At 37.6% G+C, this 27898-nt stretch overlaps 1 protein-coding gene across 4 annotated transcripts in view; it reads right to left on the bottom strand.

Annotated features, from left to right (window-relative positions):
• The window catches only part of ZCCHC17 (zinc finger CCHC-type containing 17), a 47998-nt gene that overhangs the window by 15105 nt on the left and 4995 nt on the right, over positions 1 to 27898 (bottom strand). For 3 of the 4 annotated variants that reach the window (XM_079114781.1, XM_079114782.1, XM_079114783.1), the window contains 4 exons: positions 24369 to 24489; positions 15907 to 15964; positions 4620 to 4720; positions 2988 to 3079 (listed from right to left, as the gene is read on the bottom strand). In XM_079114781.1, coding sequence (XP_078970907.1) covers positions 2988 to 3079; positions 4620 to 4720; positions 15907 to 15964; positions 24369 to 24434 — 317 coding nt within the window. In that variant the 5' untranslated portion in view covers positions 24435 to 24489. Of the gene's footprint in view, positions 1 to 2987; positions 3080 to 4619; positions 4721 to 15906; positions 15965 to 24368; positions 24490 to 25892; positions 26073 to 27898 lie in introns of those variants that run through there. The other variant, XM_079114780.1, reaches the window with a different exon arrangement.

Raw genomic sequence — 27898 nt, 5'->3', positions numbered from 1 at the left:
TTTCTAGAAAATCAAGTCCAAATTTCTCACCTTGACATTCAAGGCCTTTCAATCTGTCTCTAATTACTTTTCCAGCCTCATTTTTACTTATACAATAAGTTCTGGCCAGATGTGACTATTTCACTGCTTTTGTTCAGGTGGTTCCACCTGAACATACCACTTCACTACAACACCCAAATATTTCAAGACTCCTATCTATCAAGTCTTCTTCCCTGAGGTTCTCGGCTAGAATTAATCTTTGTTTATTCTTTCCCACAGCACTTTTTAAAAATTATAAACTTCTGATCAAAGTATAATATGCATGTTCTTGTACTAAGAACACAGCTTACTTCATTTTCACAATCTGAATATATCCATAAAACTAGTACTCAGTAAAAAAACAATTTAACTAGCACCTCATGCTCACTTCTAGTCACCACACCTCCCACAGGGTAACCATTAGTCTGATTTTGGGGAGGAGAGGCAAATGGCAATAAAATCCTTCCATCATGGCCTGAAATCAACTCTTCCTCTTCCGGCTAATTCCTAGAACCTTTTATGCAAACCACTCATGCTGTCTATGATTGTTGAATAAATGTGTAAACTAAACAAATATTATACATCAAGCACTATGGGAGGTAAAAAGGACAAAATGTGGCCCTGTTTTCATGGTTTGTATACATTCTTTCAAAAGAAAAGATGAAAATATCAGATATTAGAAGAAAAATAAGATTTAAAATAATAACTACAAATAATTATCTAGTGTGTTTACTATAGACACTAAAATAGCTCCTGACCAATAAGATTTTACTAAAATAATTTCATCATTTCTGAGATATGTGTACCCTCATTTTATAGTGAAGAAGCAGTGTATAGAGATGCAGTAATGTGCTCAAGATCATATACTAGGTTGGAACAGAACTAGGATTCTTTCTAATTCAAGTCTAACTTTAAAACCTAGAATCCTTCTATTATGCTGTGCTTCTTTCCTGGATGCACTTACATTTATTTACAACAAAAGCTAATATGTCAGAAACTTGGTTAGTACTAGAAATAGCCCACACACAAGACACCTATGGCCCCAAACCAGAAAGCCTTTCCCCTACCTTACCTTTTTCTGAGAAACAGAGTTAGTTCTTTTACAGTACTTGTTTTATGTTACCATTTTAAGGGTTGCTTTGGAAAACTACACTGCTTTTTAATGAGTCTGTTTAGCATAGGATTCTTTGGAGCAAAAGTAATTTATTACAATGCAATCAGTAAGAGCCAGACTTAAAGAATATTTCTGAGTTAATAAAAATTCCTAGTGAAACTAGAAAGTGTTTTGTCAATAATTAGTACTACAAACGTCAATATTTAGAGACTAAACTACAAAAATACGAAAAATTCTCATGTAACAGCTAGAATTCTGTGGTGCAGAAAGCATTAGCACTAACATCAGGACCTAGATTTAAGTCCTTGACCCACTATAATTTGTCATATAACTAGAGGCTAGTTACTTATCATCAAGCTCCAAGCTTGAAAACAGAAATATAAAATAAAATGCAGGTTATGAGCGTTACATGCACACTGCTGGAGTTGTAGCACAGTGGTATAGCAATCTCTAGTACCAAAGGGCAAAAAAGAGGCAAGAGAGTTACAACCCTAATGTGCAAAAATTGCCTTCCACAATGCCTGGCACATACTATGTATTCAATAACCATCACTTCATATCCAAAGTGATTTGGCTCAGAACTAAAAACATGAGGGTTTTCAATTTTTTTGCAACCCCCAAATATCATTTATTAATTGTCCTAATGTTTTATTAGTCAGTGACATAACTACAATGGACTAATTATTATGTGAGAAATAATGTGATATTTTATCATCAAAAGCAATCATGGTTAACCTGAAGATAAATTTTTATTTTGGTTGACTTTCTGAAACACTGAAAATAATTAATAAATCCCCTAAGATGCCTCAAGGGATATAGGGGGCCAAAACTCTTAGTTAGAGATTCTAGAAAGAATTTAAGACACCAAATTTCCTGTATTACCAGACATTATCCTAGATTAATAGAAACATTTTCTATTTCTAAATATAAGTCAGAAGAGTAAATGAAAGTAAGGTGCTGTGTTCACAAGATGCAGGAGTCTAAATCCCAATGAACATGCTCCTAGATTACTCTACCCTACAAATGGTCAATGCACTTCTTTGGCCCCAGTGAAGAAATTACTAGGAGAGAGGCAAGTAACAGTACTTTGTGAATGCTCTTTGGCCAAGGGAAAAGCAGAAAGAGATTAAAAGGAAGGAAGCAGCAGGGCACAGTGGTACACGCCTATAATTACAATGGCTCTGGAGACTTGGACAGGAAAGTACAAGTTCAAAGTCAGCCTCAGCAACTTAGAGAGGTCCTAAGCAACTAAGCAAGACTCTGTCTTTAAACAAAATATAAAAAGGGCCAGGGATATAGCTCAGTGGTAAAGCGCCCCTGGGTTCAATCCTCCAAAAAAAAAAAAAGAGGAGGGAAACTAAATTACAAATGGAGTACTCCTGCACTATGAGATTTGTGTTAGTTTTTCATCCTAGAATTCTATGCAATAAAGTGCTGTTTCCACTTTTTAAAATATATATATTCTTGGACTGGGGAGATAGCTCAGTTGGTAGAGTGCTCGCCTTGCAAGCACAAGGCCCTGAATTCAATCCCCAGCACCACAAAAAAATTTTAAAAACTAAAATATATATATTCTTCACTTACAGGTGGACACAATACCTTTATTTTATTTTTATGTGGTGCTGAGGATTGAACCCAGTGCCTCACCTGTGCTAGGCAAGTGCTCTCCCACTGAGCCACAACCCCAGCTCCCTATTTACACTTCATACCACTAAAAACCAAAGATCATAAAGTCTGCATAACTTATCGACATCACGAAGTCTATAAATGGTAGAGTTCCCAGTTCAGACTGATTTACCACAGCATTCTGTGCTTTGGGAGGTAGGATTCTAGTTTTCCCAAACCTTTTACCTACTCAATGATAACGTTGTTGGGATCAAGGTCTTTCCCAGTCCCTTGGTTGACAACTTTCATGGAGAGGGATACTTTTATTCTATCATTTTTCATCTGAAAAAGACAAAAAAAGAGTAAAAACTGTAAGTACATACTTTAGACCGCCAATCTAAAATTAGCTAAGAATTACAGCTTTAACCACCATAATGAACACCAAGCTCCCCTAATGGACAAGGCACAGTGCTAGAAGTACAAAGAAGCACAAGAGGAAACCCCATGACAGAAGAGTTGTAGGAAATGGTCTTCATCCCATTCCTGTCCCACTGGGGGAAAGACAGAAATAGTTGCTCAGAAATCCAAGGCCTGGGGAGGTAACCAGACAGAAAATAAAAGCTGAAAGAAGTTCAGCATACGGATTGGTTCAGAGACCCATAAACCCAGAACAGATTTTAGAACATTCCTTCTGGACTTGGGTTAGGGCTTATTCAAGCAGGACACTTGTTAGTCACATTGGTATTCTTTTGCTTCCTGCAACACACATAATGTCCTTTTTTACTTCAGCAACTTTGCAAAAAAAGCTATTTTCTCTGCCTGGAATGTTCTTTCCCCAACTCTTCATGTGACTGGTTCCTTTCCTTTGGGTTTCAGCTCATGTACCATTTCCTCAGAGAGCCTTTTCTTGACAACTTTATCTAAATCTACCTTCAACATTGTTTGAACACAATATAATACTTGGAGTACTTTTACTTTCTCTGTTTTTTGGGGGGAATATCTAGGATTGAACCCAGGGGTGCTTTATCATTGAGTCACATCCCCAAAATATTTCTTATTTTGAGACAGGGTCTTCCTAAGTTGCTAAGGCTGGCCTGGAACTTGTGATCCTCCTGCCTCAGCCTCCTGAGTATTGAGATTTCAGGTGTGCACCACCATACCTAGTTTGTTTACTTCTTAAAAATTGTGCCTTTCACTTATATTCTGTATAAGGTCTACTGTAGCGGGAACCATTTATATCTGCTTCACTCTTTGTTTCGCAAACCTAACACACATTAAGCATTACTGTTGAATAATAGCTTTTTCAGGCCCATCCCCCCTGCCATTCCCAGGTATTAGAGCAGGAGGTGTAGATGTTCCCTTGTCACCTGTGGTCTGCCTATACCCACAGCCCTCATGCCCTTAAGTGAGTTGTTATTCACAGGGTGCGTGAGATAATTCTCACTTCTCCTGTATTGAATGGTGCCAGATGTTAGGAAAAACGACTATAAACTCTCTCTGTTCTTTATTATGGTCCAATTGAAGTATATCTGGCAGGTATTCTTTGTTATTTGTGATAAAGACCTAACCCATAAATTAAGTTTCCTTTTCTTTTCTTGTTTTTTTTTCCCCCTCCCTTTCTTTTTTCTTCTTTTCCAGCACCTGGGAAGACAGTTTTATAAATATCCATTTATTTTAACACGCTCAGAGTTCACTTCATTCCTTCTGAATTTGCAGGACAGAAAACCAGATTTAAATTAAAAGCAGATAATTGTGATAGGATTTAAAAATAATATTATCAGCCACAATTAACAATATTTTCACATGCACCATCATAAAATTTCAAGAACACATCCGTTTTTCTGAACCCTTTCTAACCACGTGAAGCTGCATGGAACCTTACCTCTCGGCCAATCAGTTTCACCCACACTTTGTCTCCGACATCTACTATCTCAGAAGGCTTGTCCACCCGACAGGAGGACATGTGAGTTCGATGGACCAGACCTGGGGACAAGAAGGAAAATTAAAACACAGCAGAGGGCATGTCTGATATGTATACTCTAAATGACTGGGTAAGAGGACAGGAGTAGAGGAATGCAAGTGAAAAGTGAGAATTTTTACTGAAAAATGTAAATTCATTTAAAACTACAAATTAAACAATTTGAGATCATATTTAATACCTAATTAACAAGCAAACATTCTTTAGAATACTGCTTGCCCGGGGGTACAGTTTAATGGTAGAGCAGGTGCTTAGTGAGCATGGATGGGCTATGCCCTGGGTTTAATCTCCAGCACCAAAACAAATTAACAAACAAAACAACAACTACTCAATATTAGTAAATATGTGATAAAATAACAGCAAAAATACTGGCAGAAATACAAGTTGGTAAAATTCTTTGAAAGCAAAGACATAAAGATATTTATATTTTTACTGTTGAAAATTTTTCCAAAGAAAAAAAATCGAGAGGCAAAAATCCATGGGCATAAAACATTTGCAGTATTATTTTTTACAAAAGTTAAAAAAATAAGAATTATAAATGACCAGCCTAGCAAACTATGGTAAATCTGTCAAATGGCATAAGGCCCTGGGTTTAATCCCCAGCACCACAAAAAAAAAAAAAAAAAAAAAAAAAAGAAAGATAGGTCCAGGGATGTAACTTAGTGGTAGAGCACTTATCTAGCATGCATAAGGTGAATTTGTTGCCCAACACCACACACAAAAACAAAAATTATATAGTAAAAATAATTTAAAATCAAATAATATATAGTACCATTTAGTGAAACATTTATAGGAAACATCCTTTTCTGTCTATCCAAGGTCCTTTCCTTGGGAGAGCCACCCTCCCTACATTCTAAAATAATCTGGTCAGTCCATGTGACTGGATTGAAGCTGACTGAACCTCCAACTGTGGGCATAAGACACAGGCTTAGTCAATCAAGGTATTTCACTGTCCCCTGTCCTGACACAGTAATTAACTGGTTTGGGCATCAATACACAAAATCAGCTAAGACAATCATCTTCAAATAAATTAAGATTATAAACTACAAAAAAACTGCCAGTGCTCATCTTTACCAGCAGATGGCAAGAGTTGCCAGAAGGAAGTGAAGAAGGGTACTGGTAAACAAGAAACAAAGAGGGTGGAAACAGCATCCGGTAACAGTCAAGGATGAAGTTAGATCTATTCTGCAAGTCCCCAGTAAGATTGGCTAAAATGTTTCTGTTTTTTTTTTTTTTTTTGGGTGCTGGGGATCGAACCCAGGGCCTTGTGCTTGCAAGGCAAGCACTCTACCGACTGAGCTATCTCCCCAGCCCTGGCTAAAATGTTTCTTAACTATGCTTCTGCCCTCCTCAAGAGTACTGTCTAATAACTAATCTCACCATCATCACTTCCAGAAATCTAAACTAACTTTTTTTTTTTCTTTAAGAGTCTCCATTGCCCAGGCTGGCCTCAAATTCCTGGGCTCAAGTGACCCACCTGCTAGGATAAGGCTCAATGTATTAAGACAGGAAAATTTAGAAACAACCTAATATCTAAAACAAGGGTAAGGGATAAATTAATTAGGGAATAGTCACTTGAAAACCCATTCAAAAGATGACACAAAAATATTCCTTAGTAAATACTATGTTTTAAGTTCTATAGGCATCTAGCATTTTCCTATGATAAAAACAGTGACATAATGCACACTTATATAGAATGATTACAAAACTTAAAATAGAGCTGGGGATGTAGCTCAGTGGTAGAGACTTGCCAAGTACATGAGATCCCAGGGTTTTTTTAGTTTTTGTCTTTGTTTTTTTTTCTGTTTTTGATACTGGGGATTGAACCCAGGGATACTTAACCACTGAGCCAGATCCCCAGCCCTTTTTTATGTTTTTATGTTTTATTTAGAGACAGGGTCTCACTGAGTTACTTAGGGCCTCACTAAGCTGCTGAGGCTGGCTTTGATCCTGCCTCACCCTCCCACGCAACTGGGATCATAGGTGCGTGCCACTGCACCTAGCTTGAGGTTTGATCCCCAGCACCAGAAACCTATGGTTAAAATACATTTAAAAATTGGAAAGAAATGACCCAAAATTCTAATGATGAGTATGGTTTAGCAGTTTAACTTTTTCATTTGTTTTCACAATAGAGAAATTATTTCTAGAGAAAATAAAAAATTATGATGAATGACCATAAGTTCATGAGCCAGGAATCATAACCAAAACAACTGCCTCCCTAAGGTTGCCTGGAAGACTTATTTTCCTATATCCCCCACCCTATCCCACACTTTTATCTGCCCTTTGTTTGGAAATCCTATTAGAAACCACTGTTTTCTCTATCTATGATCATGGGGTCTTCTGTACTACATCAGCTGATTCTGAAGGCCTATCTGAGTAACACTTCTGTCTCCAAAATGTTTTATATACATTATGGAAGCTATGTATTTAGTTTTAGATCCATATATAATCTCCAAATTGGGTAAAATTCATGTAGCTCAGATTTTATTTTTCCCTTGTGATGATATAATGAGCAGACTTGCCTAATTGGAAAATTTGAAGAAGAAATTCAGATTCCTTGAAGAAAAGGGAAACTTCTCACCTTGACATATTCTTGGCTGCGACTGTTCTCTCACGGTTAAAATTCACCTCTTTCATCTATTGTTAACTTAAGTTGTGAAGGAAATATTAAACCTAATATATTTGAGAGAACATTATTTTTCTTCCTTAAACCAGAAGTCCTACTTAAAAGTACCACAAAGAGATAATGACATCAATAACTTGTCCTTCTACCTGAACCCAAAGTACATTTAAACAAAAAAAATTTTTTTAGTTGTAGAGGGACACAATACCTTTTTTATGTGGTGCTAAGGATCAAATCCAGTGCCTCACATGTGGCAAGCACTCTACCACTGAGCTACGACCCAGCCCATGCTATTCTTTTTTTGGGCAGGGCCGGAGGGGTTGAGGTACCAGAGATTGACCTCAGGGGTACTCAACCACTGAGTCACATCCCCAGCTCTATTTTGTATTTTATTTAGCAACATGGTCTCACTGAGTTGCTTAGTGCCTCCTGTCGCTGAGGTTGGCTTTGAACTTTCTATCCTCCTCCCTCAGCCTCCAGAGCCGCTGGGATTACAGGTATGGGCCACTGCACTTGGCCATGATATTCTTTTGATTCAAGTATCTCTCTCAGATAAAGATGGCATTTCTAGAAGCATCAACCATGAAAAACTGGAAACAGTTTAAAATGATTATGTGGTGCATCTGAATGGCAGATTAATGCCATTAAATGTTACAAAAGATATTTTAAAAGATAAGGAATGTTAAAGGTTCATCAAGAATAAAAAGCTACAAATTTTAAATAGTGTAACATTAATCTCAATATTAAATTTTATATAGATATTTGACTAAAAAGAAATATAACAACCTGGCAACATGGCTCATGCCTGTAATCTCAGCTACACAGGAGGATCTCCAGTTCAAGGGCAGTGTGAATATAACTTAATGAGATCTGCCTCAAAATAAAATTTTTAAAAAGAGGGGGCTTGAGGGGTGTAGCTGAGTGGTAGAGCACTTGCCTGTCATGCACAAGGCACTGGGTTCAACCTCTAGTACCCAAACCAAACCAAACCAAAAAACCAGCAAAATGTTAACAGTATCTTTGTGGTGTAGTAATACTGTATAATGATTGCTTTCATTTCCCCCTTCTTTTTCTTTTTCTTTCTTTTATATTTGTTGGATTTTCTTTAAATTTTTTGTAGTTGTAGATGGACAGCATGCTTTATTTTTATGTGATGCTACCCCCTTATTTTTCTAAAATAAGCATGCATTATTTCTAACCATAAAAAATACTTTAAAAGTCAATTTTAACTGATCTAGGCACTATGACTGAAATTATTTAAAACTATGTTTCAGGGCCAGGGATGTGACACAGTGGTAGAGTGCCTGCCTAGCACGTTCAAGGCCCTGGGTTCGATCCCCCGGAACTGGGGAAAAAAAAAAATCTTGAATTTGGCAGTATAGCAGACCTGAGTTTGGCAGAGTTCCAGACCTGAGATTGATCCCAGGCACCTCAAAAGTAAATAAGATATACATTCATATTGATAATATCAGCCAAATAACATTCAGACTATATCGCCATGCATTGCTTTCTTCAGCTTGCTTCCCTACATCAAATAAAGGAAGAGATGGGAAAACCGTTTCATTTGAACACAGACCAAAAGGGAATGTATAGTAATAAGTTACAGGAGGGTGCAAGACATTAATGGCGTATTACCGAAGAGCTTAGCTTACACATGAGTTAAGCAAGGGACATGGTCTACCCTTCAATCTAAACGGTTGCATATGTAAGTCTGTAGCTCAGGGGAAGAGTATGAAGCAGAGATTCAAGTGGAGGAATCTTCAATGTGCAGATGCTTGGGCAGCTGTTCCTCAGATTCTGGGTGGGATTGGCTTCAAGACCCTTCCCCTAGGATAACCAAATCTACAGATACACAAGTCCATCAAACAAAATTACATAGTTTGTGTATATAACCTTCACCCAAAATACATTAAACCATCTCCATATTACTTTAATATCTAATACAATGTAAATGCTATGTCAATAGTTGCTATACTGTGTTGCTAAGGGACTAATGACAAGAAAAATATACATATTCAGTACAGATGAAAACTTTTTTTTTCTTTTTTTGGTACAGGGGATTGAACCCAGGGGCACTTAACCACTGAGCCACATCCCCAGCCCTTTTTGTGGTCTATTTTGCTGAGGTGGGCTTTGAACTCACAATCCTCCTGCCTCAGCAACCCAAGTCACTGGGATTACAGGCATGGGCTACTGTGCCCAGCTGAAAACATTTTTTAAAAAAATTTTTTTCTGTAATGGTAAATGGACAAAATGCCTTTATTTTATTTCTTTTTTCTTTACGTGGTGCTGAGGACCAAACCCAGGGCCTTGCGCATGCTAGGCAAGCACTCTACTGCTGAGCCACATTCCCAGTTCTGCTTCAACTGAATCAGAACAAAAAGGACACAAATGTTTTGAAAGACATCTCCATTCCATGAAGGGTTAATGGACTATTACTTCCTCATTAAAAAAATCCATCTCGGTGCTGGGGTTGTGGCTCAGTGGTAGAGCACTTGCCTAGCATACATGAGGCACTGAGTTTGATCCCCAGCACTGCATTTAAAAAAAAAAAAAAAGAACCTAATTAAACAAAATAAAGGTATTGCCCATCTACAACTATATTTATATATTTATACATAAATAAAATTCCATGTCGGTGGTGCGTGATGGCACATCTCTGTAAACCCAGTGACTCAGGGGGCTGAGGCAGGAGGACTGCAAGTTTGAGGCCAGCCTTTGTAACTTTGCAAGACTCAGTTTCAAAATAAAAAATAAAATGGCTGGGGATGTAGGCTGGTGGTAGAGTGTCCCTGGCTTCAATCCCCAGTACTGGGGGTGGGGGTTGGGGGAAAGAATCTATCTCTTTAGATCCTATCATCACGCCAACTTCAGACTCTCAGTCTCTCTCTTGTACTATGTTCCAGGCTGACAATTCACTTCCTATTCACACAATCTCTCCTTAGAATATGATACGGTCAATTAATATTTTAGTCTCCTAAACTACAATTCCTTTCCAATCCTCTCCTTCTTTCTCTATTTTTTTCCATGGTGCTAGGGATGGAACCCAGGGTCTCCTGGATGCTAGGCAAGCACTCTAACATGAGTTATACTCATAGCCCTCCAATTCCTTCACCATGAAATACACCCAGATTATCTCATTAGAGTGCTCCATAATTTCAGTCACAGATTTATAGGCAATTACCAGCTTTACTTTATCTAATCTCAAGCTCTGTATGAGGGATTTGCCACAGAGTCATTCTCAGAGGCAGTCTAAATTGTTGGGAAGTATTTTGTTGTTACAAAAACACCATCGAGAGCTGAATTAAGTGTATAGATACAATAGAGGACACCAATATTTATGTATACATTTAGGGCCCCTTCATTTGGTGCTAAGTGCCCTTCTAGATAAACCATATCCATCCATTCATTGAATTCTCATATCAACTCTATGACACAGATTCCCAGGAGAAAATAGTCTAGAGTTACATAAATTGTTAAAGGTCACAAAGTTGACAGAGTTGTCCCTTGGCTTTCGTCCCTCAGTATTTGTGAGAATATTGGTTCCAGGAACCCCTCAGATACCAAATTCTGCAGTGCCTTAAAGGCACAGTATCTGCAAAGAACTTATACATATCCTCCCAAATACATTTTGCGTGCGCGTGCACACACGCGCATGTTAAGCACAAGCTCTGCCTCTGAGTTTGGCGAGCCAGCTCCCTCCCCTGTACTTTAAATCATCTCTAAATTATTTATAATACCTAATACAATGTAAATGCTATGTAAATAGTCAAGTGCCACATAAAAACATTTTAGTCAATGATGGACTGCATATGCAGTGGTGGTCCCATAAGATTATAATGGAGCAGAAATTTCCTAATGCATAGTGATGTCATAGAAAAATGTATTACTCACGTGTTTGGTGATGGTGGTGTAAACCTACCATGCTATTAGTCCTATAAAAGTACAGCACATGCAATTATGTACTGTACATAACACAGCACTTGATAATGACACCATACAACTGTTAACGATTGATGTATTTATCAAACCATACCTTTTACCATTATTTTAGAATGTATTCTTCCTACTTGTTTTCTTTTTAAAGTTCTCTGCAAAACCATATGCACTGTCATGCCAACACCAGCCTCATACCTTTAGTGTTTACTCTCTCTTGACTGCATGATTTTATCTTATGCTTGATTTAATCTCATATTTTGTTCTTCATGGCCCTAGAAGCAAGGCTATGTCATAATATACAGCCTAGGCACATAGTGGGCTTTACCATCTAGATTCTCTTTTCAATTACAAAAAGAAAAAGATGAATTCGCCTATAAATAGTGGAAACATTACCAATTCTATGTAATATATGCTCCAGGATGAAACAGAAGCAAACAAAAATGCTTTGCTTGCTGTGCTGCGTGACAGGGAAGCAGTTTTTATCTAGATTTCTTCCCAGTTCCTCTCCCGCCACCCATTTGTAGTGCTGGGAATTGAATCCAGGACCTGTGCATACTAGACAAGTGCTACATACCTGGCCCACACCTAAATTTCTAATAATAGGTTCTACATTTTTCAGACAGCATTTTTTTTGCATTTATGTTTTATTTTGTTTTTACCGTAGAGGTATGAATATAGACAAGCGGTAACAAAATTTTTAGCAAGTCCTTGTGTTTGTGTATGTGTGTGTGTGTGTGTGTGTGTGTGTGCGCGTGTGTGTATTGCCTTTGAACCTAGAACCTCAGGCATGCTAAGCACATGTTCTACCACTGATCTACACACCCACAACCCATTTATCACTAGAACCTTGTGTGAAACAAGCCCTCTCCAAGGCTTGTTTCAGCACAGCTTCAGATTGACAGGTTCACTTGTAAGCTGTCACCCACAATCAGAGGCATTACCTGACAGAGGATAGACACAAGGAAGTTGAAAACTGACTGTTGAAAGGTAGCAGCCTTTAATCCCCAGATAGTTCCCAAAGTGTCACATGAATGTCTAAATAAAAATGGCACTTTCAGGCACTGGCAGTGATGGCAAGTACACTAACAAGAAAATCTGCCTTCAGACAGGAAGAGATGCAGGTCCTGTAGAGGTGGGGATGAGTTACACCTCATTAAATCCTAGCCAATATAAAATGAGAAACTTAATTACAGACTGCTGACTGCCAGCTTGAAAACCACTGGTAAGCCATTTCTAATGCAAAGATGCAATCTGCAGCACAGTGGTCTCCAAGGCTAGAGGAAGGCTTTTTTATCCAAAGATCAGCTGTTGGGCTTTTCAGAAGAAAAAGATTTTTAAAATATGGCAAAAAGTGAAAGTCCCTCTTCCATGTACATCCCTCCCTTAGTAAACCCAGCTCCCCAAAGGCAACTATTATTAAGAATTTGTTAGCTGGCTAAATTTGTGCATGCCTATAATCCCAGTTACTCAGTAAGCTGAGACAAGAGGATCACAAGTTCCAGGCCAGCCTGGAATATTTAGCAAAAGAACCTATTTCAAGAGGAAAAAAAAAAAAAAAAAAAAAAATTTGTTGAATATTCTTCCAAACATATGCAATAACTTTAAAAAAAAATACATAGGCATGTTGGGTATGGTGGTGTATACCTCTAACCCCAGTGAGTAGGGAGGCTGAAGAAGGAAGATCACAAATTCAAGACTAGCCTGGGCAACTTAGCAAGACTCAACATAAAAAAAAGGGTCTGGGGGTGTGGTTCGGTGATAGAGTTTGAGGGCCAATTCCCAGTACCTGACTCAAAAAAGAGGGCATATGCACACTTGCTTTAAAAGTGTGAAAATGTAAAATGATGCAGTTTGGAAAACAGCTTGGCAGTTCTTCAAAACTGATGTTAAACACCATATGACCCTATGATTCCACTCTAGTTATATGCCCAAGAGAAATGAAACACACATCAAAAAAAATATATTCTATATACAAGTGTTCATCACTATTCATAGTGGCAAAAAAGCAGAAACAAGTCAAATACCAACCACTAATTAAATTATAATAAATTGATTTGGAATGGCAATAAAAAGAAATGAAGTAGCCAGTGTAGTAGTGCAAACTTGCAGCCCCAGTTGCTTGGGAGGCTGAGGCATGAGGATTGCAAGTTCAAGACCAGACTCGGCAACTTAGTGAGAACCCATCTTAAAATAAAATAAGGGTAGGGGATATAGCCTAATGGTAAAGCATCTGCCTAGCATGCAAGTCCTGGGTTTGATCCCTGGACTGGTGGGGAGTGGGGAGTAATGCAGTACATGCTACAAAACGGATGGATCTTGAAAACATGCTAAGTGAAAGCAGCTAGTCACAAAAGACCACATATTGTCTGATTCCATTTATAACAAATGAGCAGAATAGGTAGGCAAACAAAGACAAAGACAAAGTAGATTGGTGGTTGCCTAAAGCTAGGGGAATAGACAGAATATGTGATGATTGCTGAGAGGTACAGAATTTCTTTCTGGGGAGATAAAAATATTCTTAAATTATATCGTGGTGATTGTTGTAAAACTGTGAATATACCCAAAACCAATGAAATGTATACTTTAGGTAAAATGTATAGTATGTGAATTATACCTCAGTATAATTTTTTAAAGGGATGTTACATAAATGGAATGATAAAGGGTATAACTCTTTTGGGATTAGTTTTTTTCACCTAGCTTAATTATCTGAAGATTGATCAAAGTTGCTGCATGTATTGATACTCAATTCTTATTCCTTTTTATTGCTGAGCAGTATTCCGTTATCAAATGGACCTTAATTTATGTAACTTTTTGTCAATACTAAGAATGAACACCTTTTAATACATTGACCAAATCACTTAGTTTTCTCCTGTGAGTTATATTTTCATATTGTTGTTCCTGTTCCTACTACTCCTCCTTTTTTTATTAGTCCTTTATCACATGTATTGCAAATTCATTTTCCCAACTTTGCTTATGATTTTTGAAGTTTTTTTTTTTACTTTCACATAATAAAATATTCTTCTATATCTTTCTCTTTGGCTGTATCTTTCTGTTAAAATTTTTAACTTAGGGGCTGGGGTTGTAGTTCAGTGGTAGAGTGCTTGCCTAGCATGTGTAAGGCACTACATTCAATTCTCAGCACCGTGTAAAAATAAATAAATAAAATAAAGGTATTGTGTCCATTTACAACTAAAATTTTAAAAAAAAATTTTTTGGACTTATTTCAGCAAAAGGAGCTGGCAAGTTGAGTCTCTGGATTCACTAGCACATTGTGTGATAAAGCAGAAAGCCCATGAGGCTAGTAATCTTAAGGTTTAAATTCTAGTCTTAGTTGTGACATTATCTAGTTAAATCATGCTGGGCAGGTCACCTGTTTGTGGAATCCCACTTTTATACTTAACACAATTATTCTCATAAACAAAATTATAGATGCAAGAGGGAATCTCCAAAATGTTCAACAGATGTTTATCTATTGTGAAGAAAATTTAAAGTATTATATTTATAATTTTCTTTTCTTTTCTTTTCTTTTGGTACAGGGCATTGAACCTAGGGGTGCTTATCCCCAGCCCTTTTTTATTTTTTATTTGAGACAAGGCCTTGCTAAATTGCTGAGGTTGACTTCAAATTTAAGATCCTCCTGCCTCAGCCTCATGAGCCACTGGGACTACAGGTGTGCGCCACCACGTCTGGCTAATATATGTATTGGAAGCTGGGCGTGGTGGCATGCACCTGTTTCTCCATCTACTCAGGAAGCTGAAGCAGGAGGATCACTTGAGCTCAGGAATTTGAGACCAGCCTGGGCAAGACAGCCAGAACCCAACTCTTAAAAACATAAACACTGGCATGTGTGAGACCCTAGGTTCAATCCCATACATACATACATACATACATACATATATACATACTATTTCCATTTCATGAACCATACCAGAAAATTCAAATGCCAACTTCACAGAAGTAACTTGCCACCTATAAATTTTTATGTCCAAAGAAGTCAAGCGATTAGGGCCACAAGTGAAGTCCAGGGAGGAGTTGATTTCAGAAATAAATCCAATTAGCTATACCCTAACCTTCTTCCCAAGTCAGAGAGCAACCTTTTTCTGAGCCAAGACCTGCAATGAGCCCAGTGCAGTGGTGCACGACTATAATCCCAGCAATTCAGGAAACTGAGGCAGGAGGATTGCCAGCTAGAGCAACTTTAGCAAAGCCCTAAGCAACTTATAAAGACCCTATCTCAAAATAAAAAATAAGGACAGGGGATATGGCTCAGTGTTTACATAAAGTGTCCCTGAGTTCAATCCCCAGAACCACAAATGTTAAAAAAAAAAAAAAAATTATAAAAAATAACATGATAAATGGGTTTTAGGTATATAGATCAGTGGTAGAGCATGTGCTTTAGCATGCATGAGGTTCTAGGTTCAAACCTCAACACTCACACACCCACAAGGACAGGCTAAAAATTAATGTTACCACTTGTCTGTATTCATACCTCTATACTAAAAACAAAACATAAATGCAAAAAAAAAAAAATACTGTCTGAAAAAATATAAACTTATAATTATGATATGGTGGGGGCTACAGCACAGAAAGTGAAATGGGAGAGCTAAATTTCAAATTGTAGACTCCCACCTTGCTTCCGACAGCCTGGGATTTTGATAAAGGCTCCATAGTCTGTCACCATGGCAACCTATAAAGGAAAAAAAAAATCAATGTCACACAAATGAGAATTTTTTTCCAGAGTATCCTACTCTCCCCGAATTTCTGCTTGGTACTGACTTGTCTCTGATTGCTACAAAACTCCCTAAATGATGTTTTGCCAAGCATTCTTTAAGTTCTTTTGAAATTTAGGCTGACAGGTATATACATACACATTAAAAACAATGATGAGATTGGAATGTGGTCACATGGTATGACAGTAATAGAAGGATGCCCAAATCCCACACCTGTTGAAACCACCAAAGGAGTTTTACGAATAAAAGGGATAGCAGGAACCAGGTAATAAAGTTATACTTTATATTAGCTGGGATTTAGGACTCTAATCTCAATTCAAAGAATTGTAATAGTTTGGGATAGATCATGTGGATCCCTTTTTCTTCTTCTTCTTTTTAATATATATTTTTAGTTATAGGTGGACACAATACCTTTATTTTATTTTTATGTGGTGCTAAGGATCGAACCCAGGGCCTCACATGTGCTAGGTGAGCGCTCTACCACTGAGCCACAACTCCAGCCCCAAGATCCCTTTTTCTTAAACTCCAAACCAAGACAGTAGAATGAATTGGACATAATTTTCCTATGTTCACATATGAATAGACAACCATTATAATTCCACATCATGTACAACCACAAAAAGGGGAAGTTATACTCCATGTATATATGATATGTCAAAATACAGTCTACTGTCATGTATAACTTAAAAAAACAAAAACTTTTTTAAGGCTGAGTAATATTCCACTGGAGCTGGAGAATATCATGCTAAGCAAATAAACGAATTCCAAAAAACCAAAAGTCGAATGTTTTCTCTGATATGCAGATGCTAATTCACAATGGGGAGGGGCTAGGGAAGAACAGAGTTACTTTAGATTAGGTGGAGGGGATTGACGGGTGGGGAGGGAGTATGAGAATAAGAAGGGTAGTAGAATGAATCAGTCATTATTACCCTGTGTACATAGATAACTATATGACTGGTGGGATTCTACATCATGTAGAACCAGAAGAATGAGAAATTATTCTCTATTATATATGATGTATCAAAGTCCATTCTACTGTCACGTATAACTAATTAAAACAAATAAAAAATTTAAAAACAAATTTAACAATTTCAAACCAGACCATACAGTCTGTTGTATTTTGATCCAAAATTTTTACTGAGACCATTAGAGGAAAAAAAAAAAAAAACAAAAATCAATACTGAGACATCTGACAAAACCCCAAAAGATATAATCAGAGAGAAAATGATTTGTTAAGACTTATAGCACTGACCTAACATGAGGAAGTTAGGTACTTATGTAATAAGTAACCAATAAATGTTAGTGATGAAAGGCCCCTACCAAATAAATTATTATCCCAGATTCTCTCTCTCTTTACCCTTTCAATCTTCTAATCCATCCCCCACTCACTTGTGTGAACTGGGATTAATGTTGTCACTACATGCTATATTTACCGTTAAATTCATTATTTGTAAAAACTCAGTATTTTATTCTTTTGGTATCTTTAGTTGTTTCATCTTGGGCAATCACTGTTTCAGCTTCACCATATCTAAAACTAGGGATCTGAATAAGACAATTCCTGCTGACTAATATTCACTAACACATACTGAATACTCACTACATGCAAAACACTATTCAAAATGTTCCTAACATTGTATGAAGTTGGTACTATTTTCATTTGACAGATGACAAAATGATGTAGAAAAAGATTAGATAGTTTACCCAAGGTCCAAAGTTAACAAGTTAGCAGAGCTGAGATTTTTAATCCAGAGAGCTGAACATGCATTCCCTTTATTCTTTTTTTGGGGGTGGGTACTGGGGGTTGAACCCAGGGCCTTGTGCTTGCAAAGCAAGCACTCTACCAACTGAGCTATATCCCCAGCCCCTGCATTCCCTTTATTCTAATGACCAAAAGCAATGTGACATTTGATATCCTATCTGTTCCTGGCAACAACCCTAGGAAGTATGTATGGTAGGTTCCTATGTTGCAGATGAGGCAGAACAGTCTAGGTGTAGAAAGAACACAGGCTTTGGAGTGAAAGATGTGGCTTCTAATCTCAGCTCTGCCATTTCCTACCTGTGGGATATTGAACATAATTGCCTTTCAGGGTCTAAGTTCCCATCTGCTCTCACTTTGCAGCTAAAGATAACAAATGATATACATAAAATGCCTGGCACTGTTATCTGGCACATAATGCACACTCAAAGTATAGCTTTTTAACAATTTATAGTCCAAGAAACTGAAGCACAAAAAGAGTACTGACTACTAGAAAGGTATACAACTTAGAGAGAAGCTAGGGACAAAATCTCAGTCCCCTGACTCCTCGTTCAGTTTATTACTCATTCCATGTTAGATAGAAAAAGGCAAAAACTTTCCTTCCCCTCATTTTTTAATTGGGATATTGGGACAGATCACCCAAACTAACTCTCCAAAAGACACAACATGAAGAATGGGTTTATAAACCAATAGTTCTAAACTTCTGTTTTACACCAATGAGGAAGTTACGCTAAAGCAAGGACCAGGCAGTCCCAAAGAAACAGTATAATTATGCAGATACTTAAATCAAGGTAAGGTAGTGCCAGAAGAAGGTCTTTAAGAAGGACTTTAGAGATTGCCTGGTCCAATCCTGTCATTTTTCAAATGAGTGTGAGACATTAAGTGCTTACCCAAGTTTACAAAGCAATTTGTTTGTATGAAGAGTTCCCTGGATAAAGAAAATAAGTCTTTCAATTTTTAATTAAAATAAGAGCAGATCCCTTCTTTATGGATCAAACAAAGGTACTCTGGCTTTTGCTCCACGATTCTAGAAAAAAGGCTTCTTATCTCATATTGTGTAACAACATTATTAAAGAGCTTAATTATCTAACAAACTTAACAGCAGCATCTGGAAGTCAAAGCCCAAATCACCTTGCTGCTGTAAATTAAAACAATCTAACTTTTCCATCCTGAAGCTCCAATGTCACATTATGGTCTTTAGAGGTAATAACAGACCTTAATTTGGCATCTCCCAAAAGGAAAGGTTAATGTGCTCCAGAATAAATGCACTCAACTGTTCAGTTAGGAAAAGGTATTCCTGCCTATTTCCAGCACCAGGTGTTTCCATCACTGTGTCTCCTAGGGTACAGTCAAAGTTGAAATTAACAGGATGGCACCTGCCATCGATGATCACACAGTCTTCCGGTGTCCCAAGAATAATTTCTCAAATGGCTCAGGGGAAACAATTCAGTAATTATCTCAAATGAATTCAAGTCTTGGGTAAAATGAATTTTCTATCTTCAGATTAGAGTAGCAATGGCTTTGAAACTCATTCTCCACATAATGTAAATGATGAGTTTGAGACTTGGAGACTAAAGTTACTTGTTCAAAGTCACAAAGTTAGGAAGTAGCACAACCAGGTATAGAACAGAATTTTTTTTTTTTACTTTTGGTCCAGTGCTATTTCCACCTTACCACACCAATCTCCCCACACCATTTTTTCCACTAAAGCTAGGCGGAGCCAAATTTCAACTCCCACTGCTATGCTTACACCCCCTACCATGCTTAATAGACACTCACACATGACGTTTCGGAGGATGAGAAAAGGGTGAATATTGACTTCATAGCTATTCAATCACTGGGCCTGGCAGCTCTGCGGAGCCCACGAAGAGAACTGCTAGAATATGAGCTATACCATCAATTTCTTCAAGGACAACTGGTCTTATGAGGTTTGGGTACAATTTTATTCCAGTATTTATAGACCGTCTACTACATGCAAGATACAATACCAGGTACTGTGAAATAAATACAATTTACAAAAAGATACCTGGTTGCTGGGCATAGTGACGTACACCTATAATCCCAGTGGCTCAGGAGGCTGAAGCAGGAGAATCACAAGTTCGAGGTCAACCTCAGCAACTTAGTGAGGCCCTAAACAACTTAGCAAAATACAGTCTCAAAATAAAAATTAAGGGGCTGGGGATATAGCTCAGTTGGTAGAGTGCCTGCCTCGCAAGCACAAGGCCCTGGGTTCAATCCCCAGCACCACCAAAATAATAATAATAATAATAAAATAAAATTAAAATTAAAAAGGGCTGGGAATGTGGCACAGTGGTAAAGTACCCCTGGGCTCAGTCCCTAGTACCAACGCTGCCCCCTACAAAAATAGTTGCCCAGCTCATTTAAAGAAAAGAATATGAAATATTTACCAAGATATGTGAGAAAATCAGAGAATCCTGGCCTCTACCCTCAAGTAACTCACAATCTACTGGGGACACATATACAAGTAAAACTTGCAATACTGACTATCATAAATGCTATAATAGAACTGTATGAACAAATGACCGAAAACAAAACAAAACAAGGCTGGGGAGATAGCTCAGTCAGTAGAGTGCCTTCCTTGCAAGCACAAGGCCCTGGGTTCAATCCCCAGCACCCAAACAAAAAGAAAACAAAACAAAACAAATTTACCATTTACCATCTACCTTCTTCCTATTCCTCAATTCAGTCAAAAGAATTTATTTATTTTTTTGTCCTGGAGATTGAAGTTAATGGCACTTAACCACTGGGCTACATCCCTGTCCTTTTTATTTATATTGAAACAGGCTCTCATTAAGTTGTCTAGGCTGGCCTCAATCTTGGATCCGCTTGCTCCAGACTCCCAAGTAGATGGAATTACAGGTGCATACCACCACATCCAGTGAAAATATTCTGATAGAATTTTTTGGTTTCTTCATATATTTGTGTATAATTGGACAACCTCTGTTTAGCAAAATGTAGACCTGGAAAGATTTAGAATCCCAGCTTTGGCATTTATTCATCATCAGGCAATTAATTGACTTCTGACAAGTTTTCTTATCCATTAAAAGGAGTTAATTTTGGAAAGATTCAATGACATAGAATGTGTTGGAGTGCTTACATGTTAGGCTTTCAAAATTTTTTTCAAACCTAATGTAACTATTAGGTACTCATTTATTTTCACTGGATGAATATTCTGAAAAAAAGTTAATTCCTTCCACTTTACCAGGAAATTTTTCTTTTCCTAATTCCAAGTCATTTCTAGAGCATTCTTTTTCAAAACACGCTTCTGAAATACCAAGTTAGAACTCAAGTCCTCACTGAACATTCCCCCAGATGATAATATATATCTTCCTTGATGGTAATATAGACAGTCTATATAATTCAAGCCCCATCTCATAGAAGAAAAAGCTGCAGGCCATGAGCCACTTTAGAAGAAATCTTAGTCTATGAAGGGCAGAGGATGCTACCCTTTATTTTGTGCAGCATATGATAAATGAGGGCTTCGGGATCAGAAAAGTCAATTTCACTTGCAGTGCTACCATTTTGTTTTTCTGAGTTCTGGTACCTCACTCATCTTTGGGGATACCATGAGTCATAAAGACAAAAGCAGAGACTCTGAACAGCAGAGTAGTTTGCTATTTGTTAGAATTTTATTATCTTTGCAGCTTGACTGATACATTGCCATTTGGGACCAACTTAACAGGTGTCAAGAGCAATAATTATCAATAACTGACTAACAATCACAAAGTCTGTCCTCAAAGACCTCACATTATTAGGAGGTGAAACTTTATCAACTGTAAAGAAAGAATGAAAGCCAGAAGAATAATACAGTTAAAATACTTCAGACATTTTTAAGACACTGAAAACCATTTGGGGGCTTTATCTTTTTCAAGAAGAGGGAGACAACATTAATGAATGCCTATGTCTGTCAATTTTATAGATAACACCTTATTTAACCTTCACAGTAATCCTTTGGAAGTAGTTATCTCCAGTTAACAAATGAGAAAACTGAGGCTCAAAGACATTAAGTGACAGCCTCAAGGATTCCACATTATTAGTAAATAAAAAAAAAAAAAAGAGCTGGCATTAGAATCCAGGTCTGTCTAGTTCCAAAGCCTCTGTTTCCTAAAGAAATTCAATGCCTCAAAAGTTGATCATTCACTCAGTCATGAAGCACCTACTGTCTTCTACCCAGCTACCTGAAATTGAGATACACAACAAAACAGAACTCTGCTCTTGTGGAGCTTAAGTGTCTTGTGAGAATGACATTAAATAAGTACACAACTTGCCAATTAAGTTCCAAGTTTTCAATTCTGTGAATATTTCAACAAAACTGAAACATGCATTAAAATAGGTTGGAAATCATACTCTAAAACGTACATATCCTTTATTATCATTAAGAATGAAAATAGAGATTGTCCTATGAATAGGACACTGGGATAATAATTATCATTTACATAAATATGTCAACCTATAAAATAAGACATTGACAAAAATATCCTTTTATACATTAAACAATATACAAAGAAGTGACTTTCATGAACTGTTCAGTAACTAACTTTGGTAAAAAGAAGCAAGACTTCAAACAAAGGGTTATGTTACATTTTTGTAATATGTTGTCGATTTCACATGACATGCCCTGTTTTGATAAAGTTCTTGGCATTTGAGAATAATATGATTTCTCATGTCAAGTCTGATTGTTATCTTGGACATAATAGGTCTGGAAATATTACATTTTCTTTCTCCTACTAATTTCTCATTGCATCATTTTAGGTATGTTATGCAGAAATCTCTATTGAAATCCAACAAATTTATGAGATCTTTCTTTGTTCACAAACTAGTAAATAATTCATGCATTTATGATACACATACTAAGTATTCAAGGGAACAAAAGCCAATACCATTTTTACCTCTAAAAGAAGTGGAAAATTTAGAAACTAACACATTAGCTATATGTTTTTTGACCTGCTCCATTTCCGACCTGGGCTGGTTCACCCCTCCTTAGGCAACCTGGTGGCTCCCGGCTCCCGGGAGGTCACCATATTGATGCCGAACTTAGGGCAGACACCGGATCGGCATAGCGCACTACAGCCCAGAATTCCTGGACTCAAGCGATCCTCCCACCTCAGCCTCCCGAGTAGCTGGGACTACAGGCGCACGCCACCGGGCCGCACATGTTTTTTAATTTATTTTTTCCATCACTGAATTTTGCCAAGAGGTTCAACCACATCATAGTTCACTTTAACAATGACACTTTTATTATCTAACCATTTTTATAATGATAATTTCATTATTTCTACTGAATCTGTAATCACAGACTGACTCTCTTGCCTGTTTTGTTTATCACTGTTGTCAGTTTTGGAGGACACTTATTGAGTCTGTTTTCCCTCATGGTACTCGTAGCTTGGACTGCAATATTTCAAAAGAATTTCAAAGAAAGCAAGTCATATCCAATGAACAAACTGTCAAAACAGTGTGATTGCCAGGTGTGGTGGTGCACACCTATAATCCCAGCAGCTGGGGAGGCTGAGGCAGGAGGACTACACGTTCAGCAACTTAGTGAGGCCCTATACAACTTAGCAAGATGCTGTCTCAAAATAAAATAAAAAATAAAAAAGGGCTAGGGATGTGGCTCAGTGGTTAAGAGGCTATTCTGGCTGTGATGTGAAGAACAGACTGAAGAGGGGTTACAATAAAAGTAGGGATCCTTGTAAGGGTCAGACAATATGAAGAGCTTGAACTAATGAGGTTGAAGAAGTATTATTAAGACTTGTGGATGGACTGGAGAGGAAGGGGAAATCAAGATCAAATTGAGAAGTGAAATCAAGGATAATATCCAGATTTCCAGCTTAAGTACTTGAATGGAAAGTGGTTTCTTTGGCTGAAATGAAAAAGACTAGAAAAGAAACAGATTTGGTGATAAAAATTAAAAATGCAAGGGGTTTGGGCTAGGGTGTGGCTCAGTGGTACAGCACATGCCTAGCACATGTGAGGCACTGGGTTCAATTCTCAGCACCACATAAAAATAAAGTAAAGGTATTGGGTCCACCTACAACTAAAATAAAAAAATAAAAATAAAAAAAAAAAATTCAAGCGGTTTGAGCTAGAGCGCTTGCCTAGCATGTGTGCAGCACTGGGTTTGGTTCTCAGAACCACATATAAATAAAATGAATAAAATAAAAAGGTCTATCAACAACAAAAGAAAATATTTAAAGAAAGAAAAATTCAATTTAAAATATAAATTAGAGATGTTATAATGAATCCAAATAAGGATGTCAACATGCAGTTAAATGTCTGCAGCTCAGAGGAAGTATATGTGGTCAGATGCTCCACTGGCCTTTCTCATTTAACCACAATGATCATGAGAAAGTCTTAAAGAGATAGGAACATCAAAGCCGGCTGCTTTCACTCTTTTTTTTTTTTTTATCTTTTTTTTTTTGGTGGGGTTCTTTTTTTTTGGTCTTTTTTGGAACTGGGGAGTCAAACCTAGGGCTTCGCTAATGCAAGGCAAATGCTTTGCCACTAAGCTACATCCGAGCCCTGCTTTCACTCAATCTATTCTTAGCAACCTGTAAAAGAGATTTACAAAGAATAAAAGACTATACCTCTCCTTGGAAAATAGTGTAGAGAGCAGGCAAGTTTTCCATGGTCTCAGGTCTTCCTGAATTCATCCTTAATGTTCTACGGCTCCTCCATTTCTCTTCTGCTAAAGCTAACTCAAGTATCCTGTTACAAAAGAATAAGCAACAATTAGGAAGACATCTACATTAAAGAAATGAATATGCAGTCCACAGTTTACCTCTATAAAATGAGATTTAACACCATGGACTTTAGTCCAAATCTCTTTTGTCTATTCTAATTTGGGGAGTTTTGGAAAACTTTATCTTATTTTGTTTGTTGTTGGCTGGGTTTTTTTGTTGTTTGTTTTTGGTACTGGGGATTGAACTCAGGGGTCCTCTACCATTGAGCGATATACCCAGTCCTTTTTATTTTCTTAAATTTTGAGACAGAGTCTTGCTAAATTGCTTAGGGTCTTGCTAAGTTGCTGAGGCTGGCCTCAAACTTTCGATCCTCCTACCTCAGCCTCCTGAGTCACTGAGATTACAGGTGTACACCACCATGCTTGCCCCTTTATCTTATTATGCTAGTTCTCAAGGCCTTTAGACTACTAGTTTTGTTGTTTGTTAATTTATTGCTATTGTTGCTATTCTTTTGCCAGGGGAAGGCTTTTGGAGGAAAGGGAGTACATTTTCCTGAACCTCAGAAAAATAGAATAGTAATAGGAGCCAACACTTACCAAGCACTTACTATGTACAGGATACTGTGTTAAACAGTGAACATGTAATGCCATTTAATCCTCAAAACTCTCAAGATATAGGAAGATTCTATTTTTATTATTGTTATTATTATATTATATTATATCAATGAGAAAAGCAAGGCTTTCAGAAATCATTACTAAGCCTATGTCCAAAAGCCAGCAAGGAGAGAAAGGTATGGTGGCAAATGTCTGTAATCTCAGTGACCTGGGAGGATGAGGTAGAATGATTGCATTTAAGGCCAGCCTGGTCAAGCAAGACCCTAAAAACAAAAGTTTTTAAGTTTTGTAAAGCGCTGGGGATGTAGCAAACTTGTAGAAAGCTCTTGGGTTCAATTCCCAACAATAAAACCCAGTAAATGGTACAGTCAAACTCTGGGAAACCCCAGAACTATACTCCCAGCCACTATGCTAGGAGTTAAGTATGAAGTGAAATCAAAAAGAGAAAAACTGCTGTCTCTCCCTCTAAAGATGGCCTACATTCTTCCATGAATGTATATCTGCTTTCTAAATAAATATGCCTCTTAAAAAAGTTTTATTATTATTATTATTATTAAATTAAAATACATTTACTCATTTTAAAAGTTCAGGTAAAGTTAATACATGAATAATGAAGAAAATACCATCCATAATTTAATGTGGTTTACATTCTTTAAGGTTTGTTTATATGCAGAAGCAGTAATTTAATTTTATTTATTTACTTTCGTGGTACTGGAGATTGAAAACAGAGGCACTCTGCCATTGAGCTACAACCCCAGTCATTTTTATTTTGAGACAGGTTTCACTAAGTTGCTGAAGCTAGCGTTACACTTACATAGTGTTTTGTTCTTGTTATTTTGATACCAGGGATTGAATCGAGGGATGCTTAACCACAGAGCCACATCTCCAGCCCTTTTTATATATTTTTTATTTTGAGACAAGATCTTGCTAAGTTGCTGAGGCTGGCTTTAAACTTGTAATCCTCCTGCCTCGGCCTCCCCAGTTGCTGGGATTACAGATTTACACCACCATGCCTGGCTAAGAAGTGGATTTTTAAGTGAATCATTAATCACTAACAGCCATTTTCTTACATAATATATTTATAACTTTTATTTTGTGGTGCTAAGGACTGAACCCAGGACCTCACGACTGCTAGGGAAGTGTTCTACTGTTGAGTTACATCCCCAGTTCTTTGCCTAATATATTACACCAATTCATACACACACACATACTTTTCTAATGCCTAAATAATAATTCATTGTTGGATACACCAAATTTAACTATTTATGAATTGTGTTGAAAACAGATCACAACAAATTATAATAAATATTACAATTTGGTAGATCAGAGATAGTACCTAAAAATAGATTTTTATTATATTTTGGATTATATTTAATATATTTTATTATATTATATAATTTATTATATTATACTGAGGATTGAACCCTCTACCAATGAGTTACATTTCCAGTCCTTTTTTATTTTTATTTTGAAACAGGGCCAGTAGAAATGGGCAGCTGGTTGTTGTGCCTTGACCGTAAGTCCACAGATCAATTGCATTCACTACCAGGACTGCTTGGGGTACAGCTAGGCAGTCGTGCAAGGCTGGTGAGATGAGGAGGAGGCACAGAGGGGATCAAGTTTGAACCTTGCCACCTGGAATGACAGACACTAACCCCAGTTACTACAATTGGGTCAGGGAAGATAGGGACCTACATCAGCATCTTGCCGCTTCTGCAATTATTGTGGCAAGCTGAGTTCATGCCACTGCTTCTATGTGAGCATCAATTAGACTGAATCAATTCCACTGCTTCTGCAGTGGCAGTTGATCCACAGTAGCCACTCAGTCACCTGAAACTTCTGCAGCTGCTGCAGCAATCACATCAATCATATTTGTCAAGGAGACATTACCTTCAGGAGCAGCTGTGCAGGACACCCAGTAACTGCCCCAGGAGACTTCACTTTGGCCATAGCCACTCCAGATGTCTCTGCCCACCCTGCAGCCATTTCAGATGTACCCATTCCAGTCCTTGAGGTGGTGACTCATGACAGCCAGGGCAAGCCAGTCCAATATACTTCCCCAGACTGGCATGAGAGTGCAGAAATCTGCAATCAGCAGACAGAAGTCTGTGCACATGTGGGCCTACCCATGTGATATATAAGCAGCATGGGGTCCATCTGGGAACCTCCATCCCATGCACTGCTCTCCCTTACAATGTAGCACAACCCAAATAAAGACTCTTTCAGATGGTTTTATTTTGCCCATTCATGGTTTCTATCTCTGATTGAGCAGGCTGAGCTGTTTACATTAAGAGTTGGAAAGGACAGCTAGCACTAAGAATGGCTGGTAGCAGAGAGCTGCTGAGAGCTGCTTAAGAGGTGCTGGGCACTATGAGCTCCAGTTGCTGAGAGCTGCTAGGAGTTACTGAAAACAGCTGGGAGAGCAGCTAACACCATGAGCTGAGAGCCAGTGGCATCCAGAGCTTAGAGCTGCTAATGCTAAGAGAGCTGCACTCAGACTTTTTGTAATTTCTATCCAGACTGAGTAGAAGAACCCTAAACTTATTGGTAACAGAAGCACCAGCAATTGGGACATCTAAAATGAACTCAAACATATTAAGTCTATTACTTGTTCTCCACACAAAGTCATAGAAAGTACAATAGAAAGGAACTTAAGTTGTTCTTTACAGATTTCTGCTGTGAGAAAAGTATAAAGAGCTAGTATTTAAAGACCTCCTGTTTGTTACTCCTATAGAATGGAAGCCTAAGAAGGAAACTGGCATGCATTGTTTGAATTGAGAGGAGAGTTCACTTATTAAAAATACTGGCTATGAAGAATAA

The sequence above is a fragment of the Sciurus vulgaris genome, assembly GCF_902686455.1.
Source record: "Sciurus vulgaris genome assembly, chromosome: 1".
NCBI lineage: Eukaryota > Metazoa > Chordata > Mammalia > Rodentia > Sciuridae > Sciurus > Sciurus vulgaris.
Note: the sequence above shows the minus strand (reverse complement) of the source record. Positions and strands in the feature narration are given on the sequence as shown.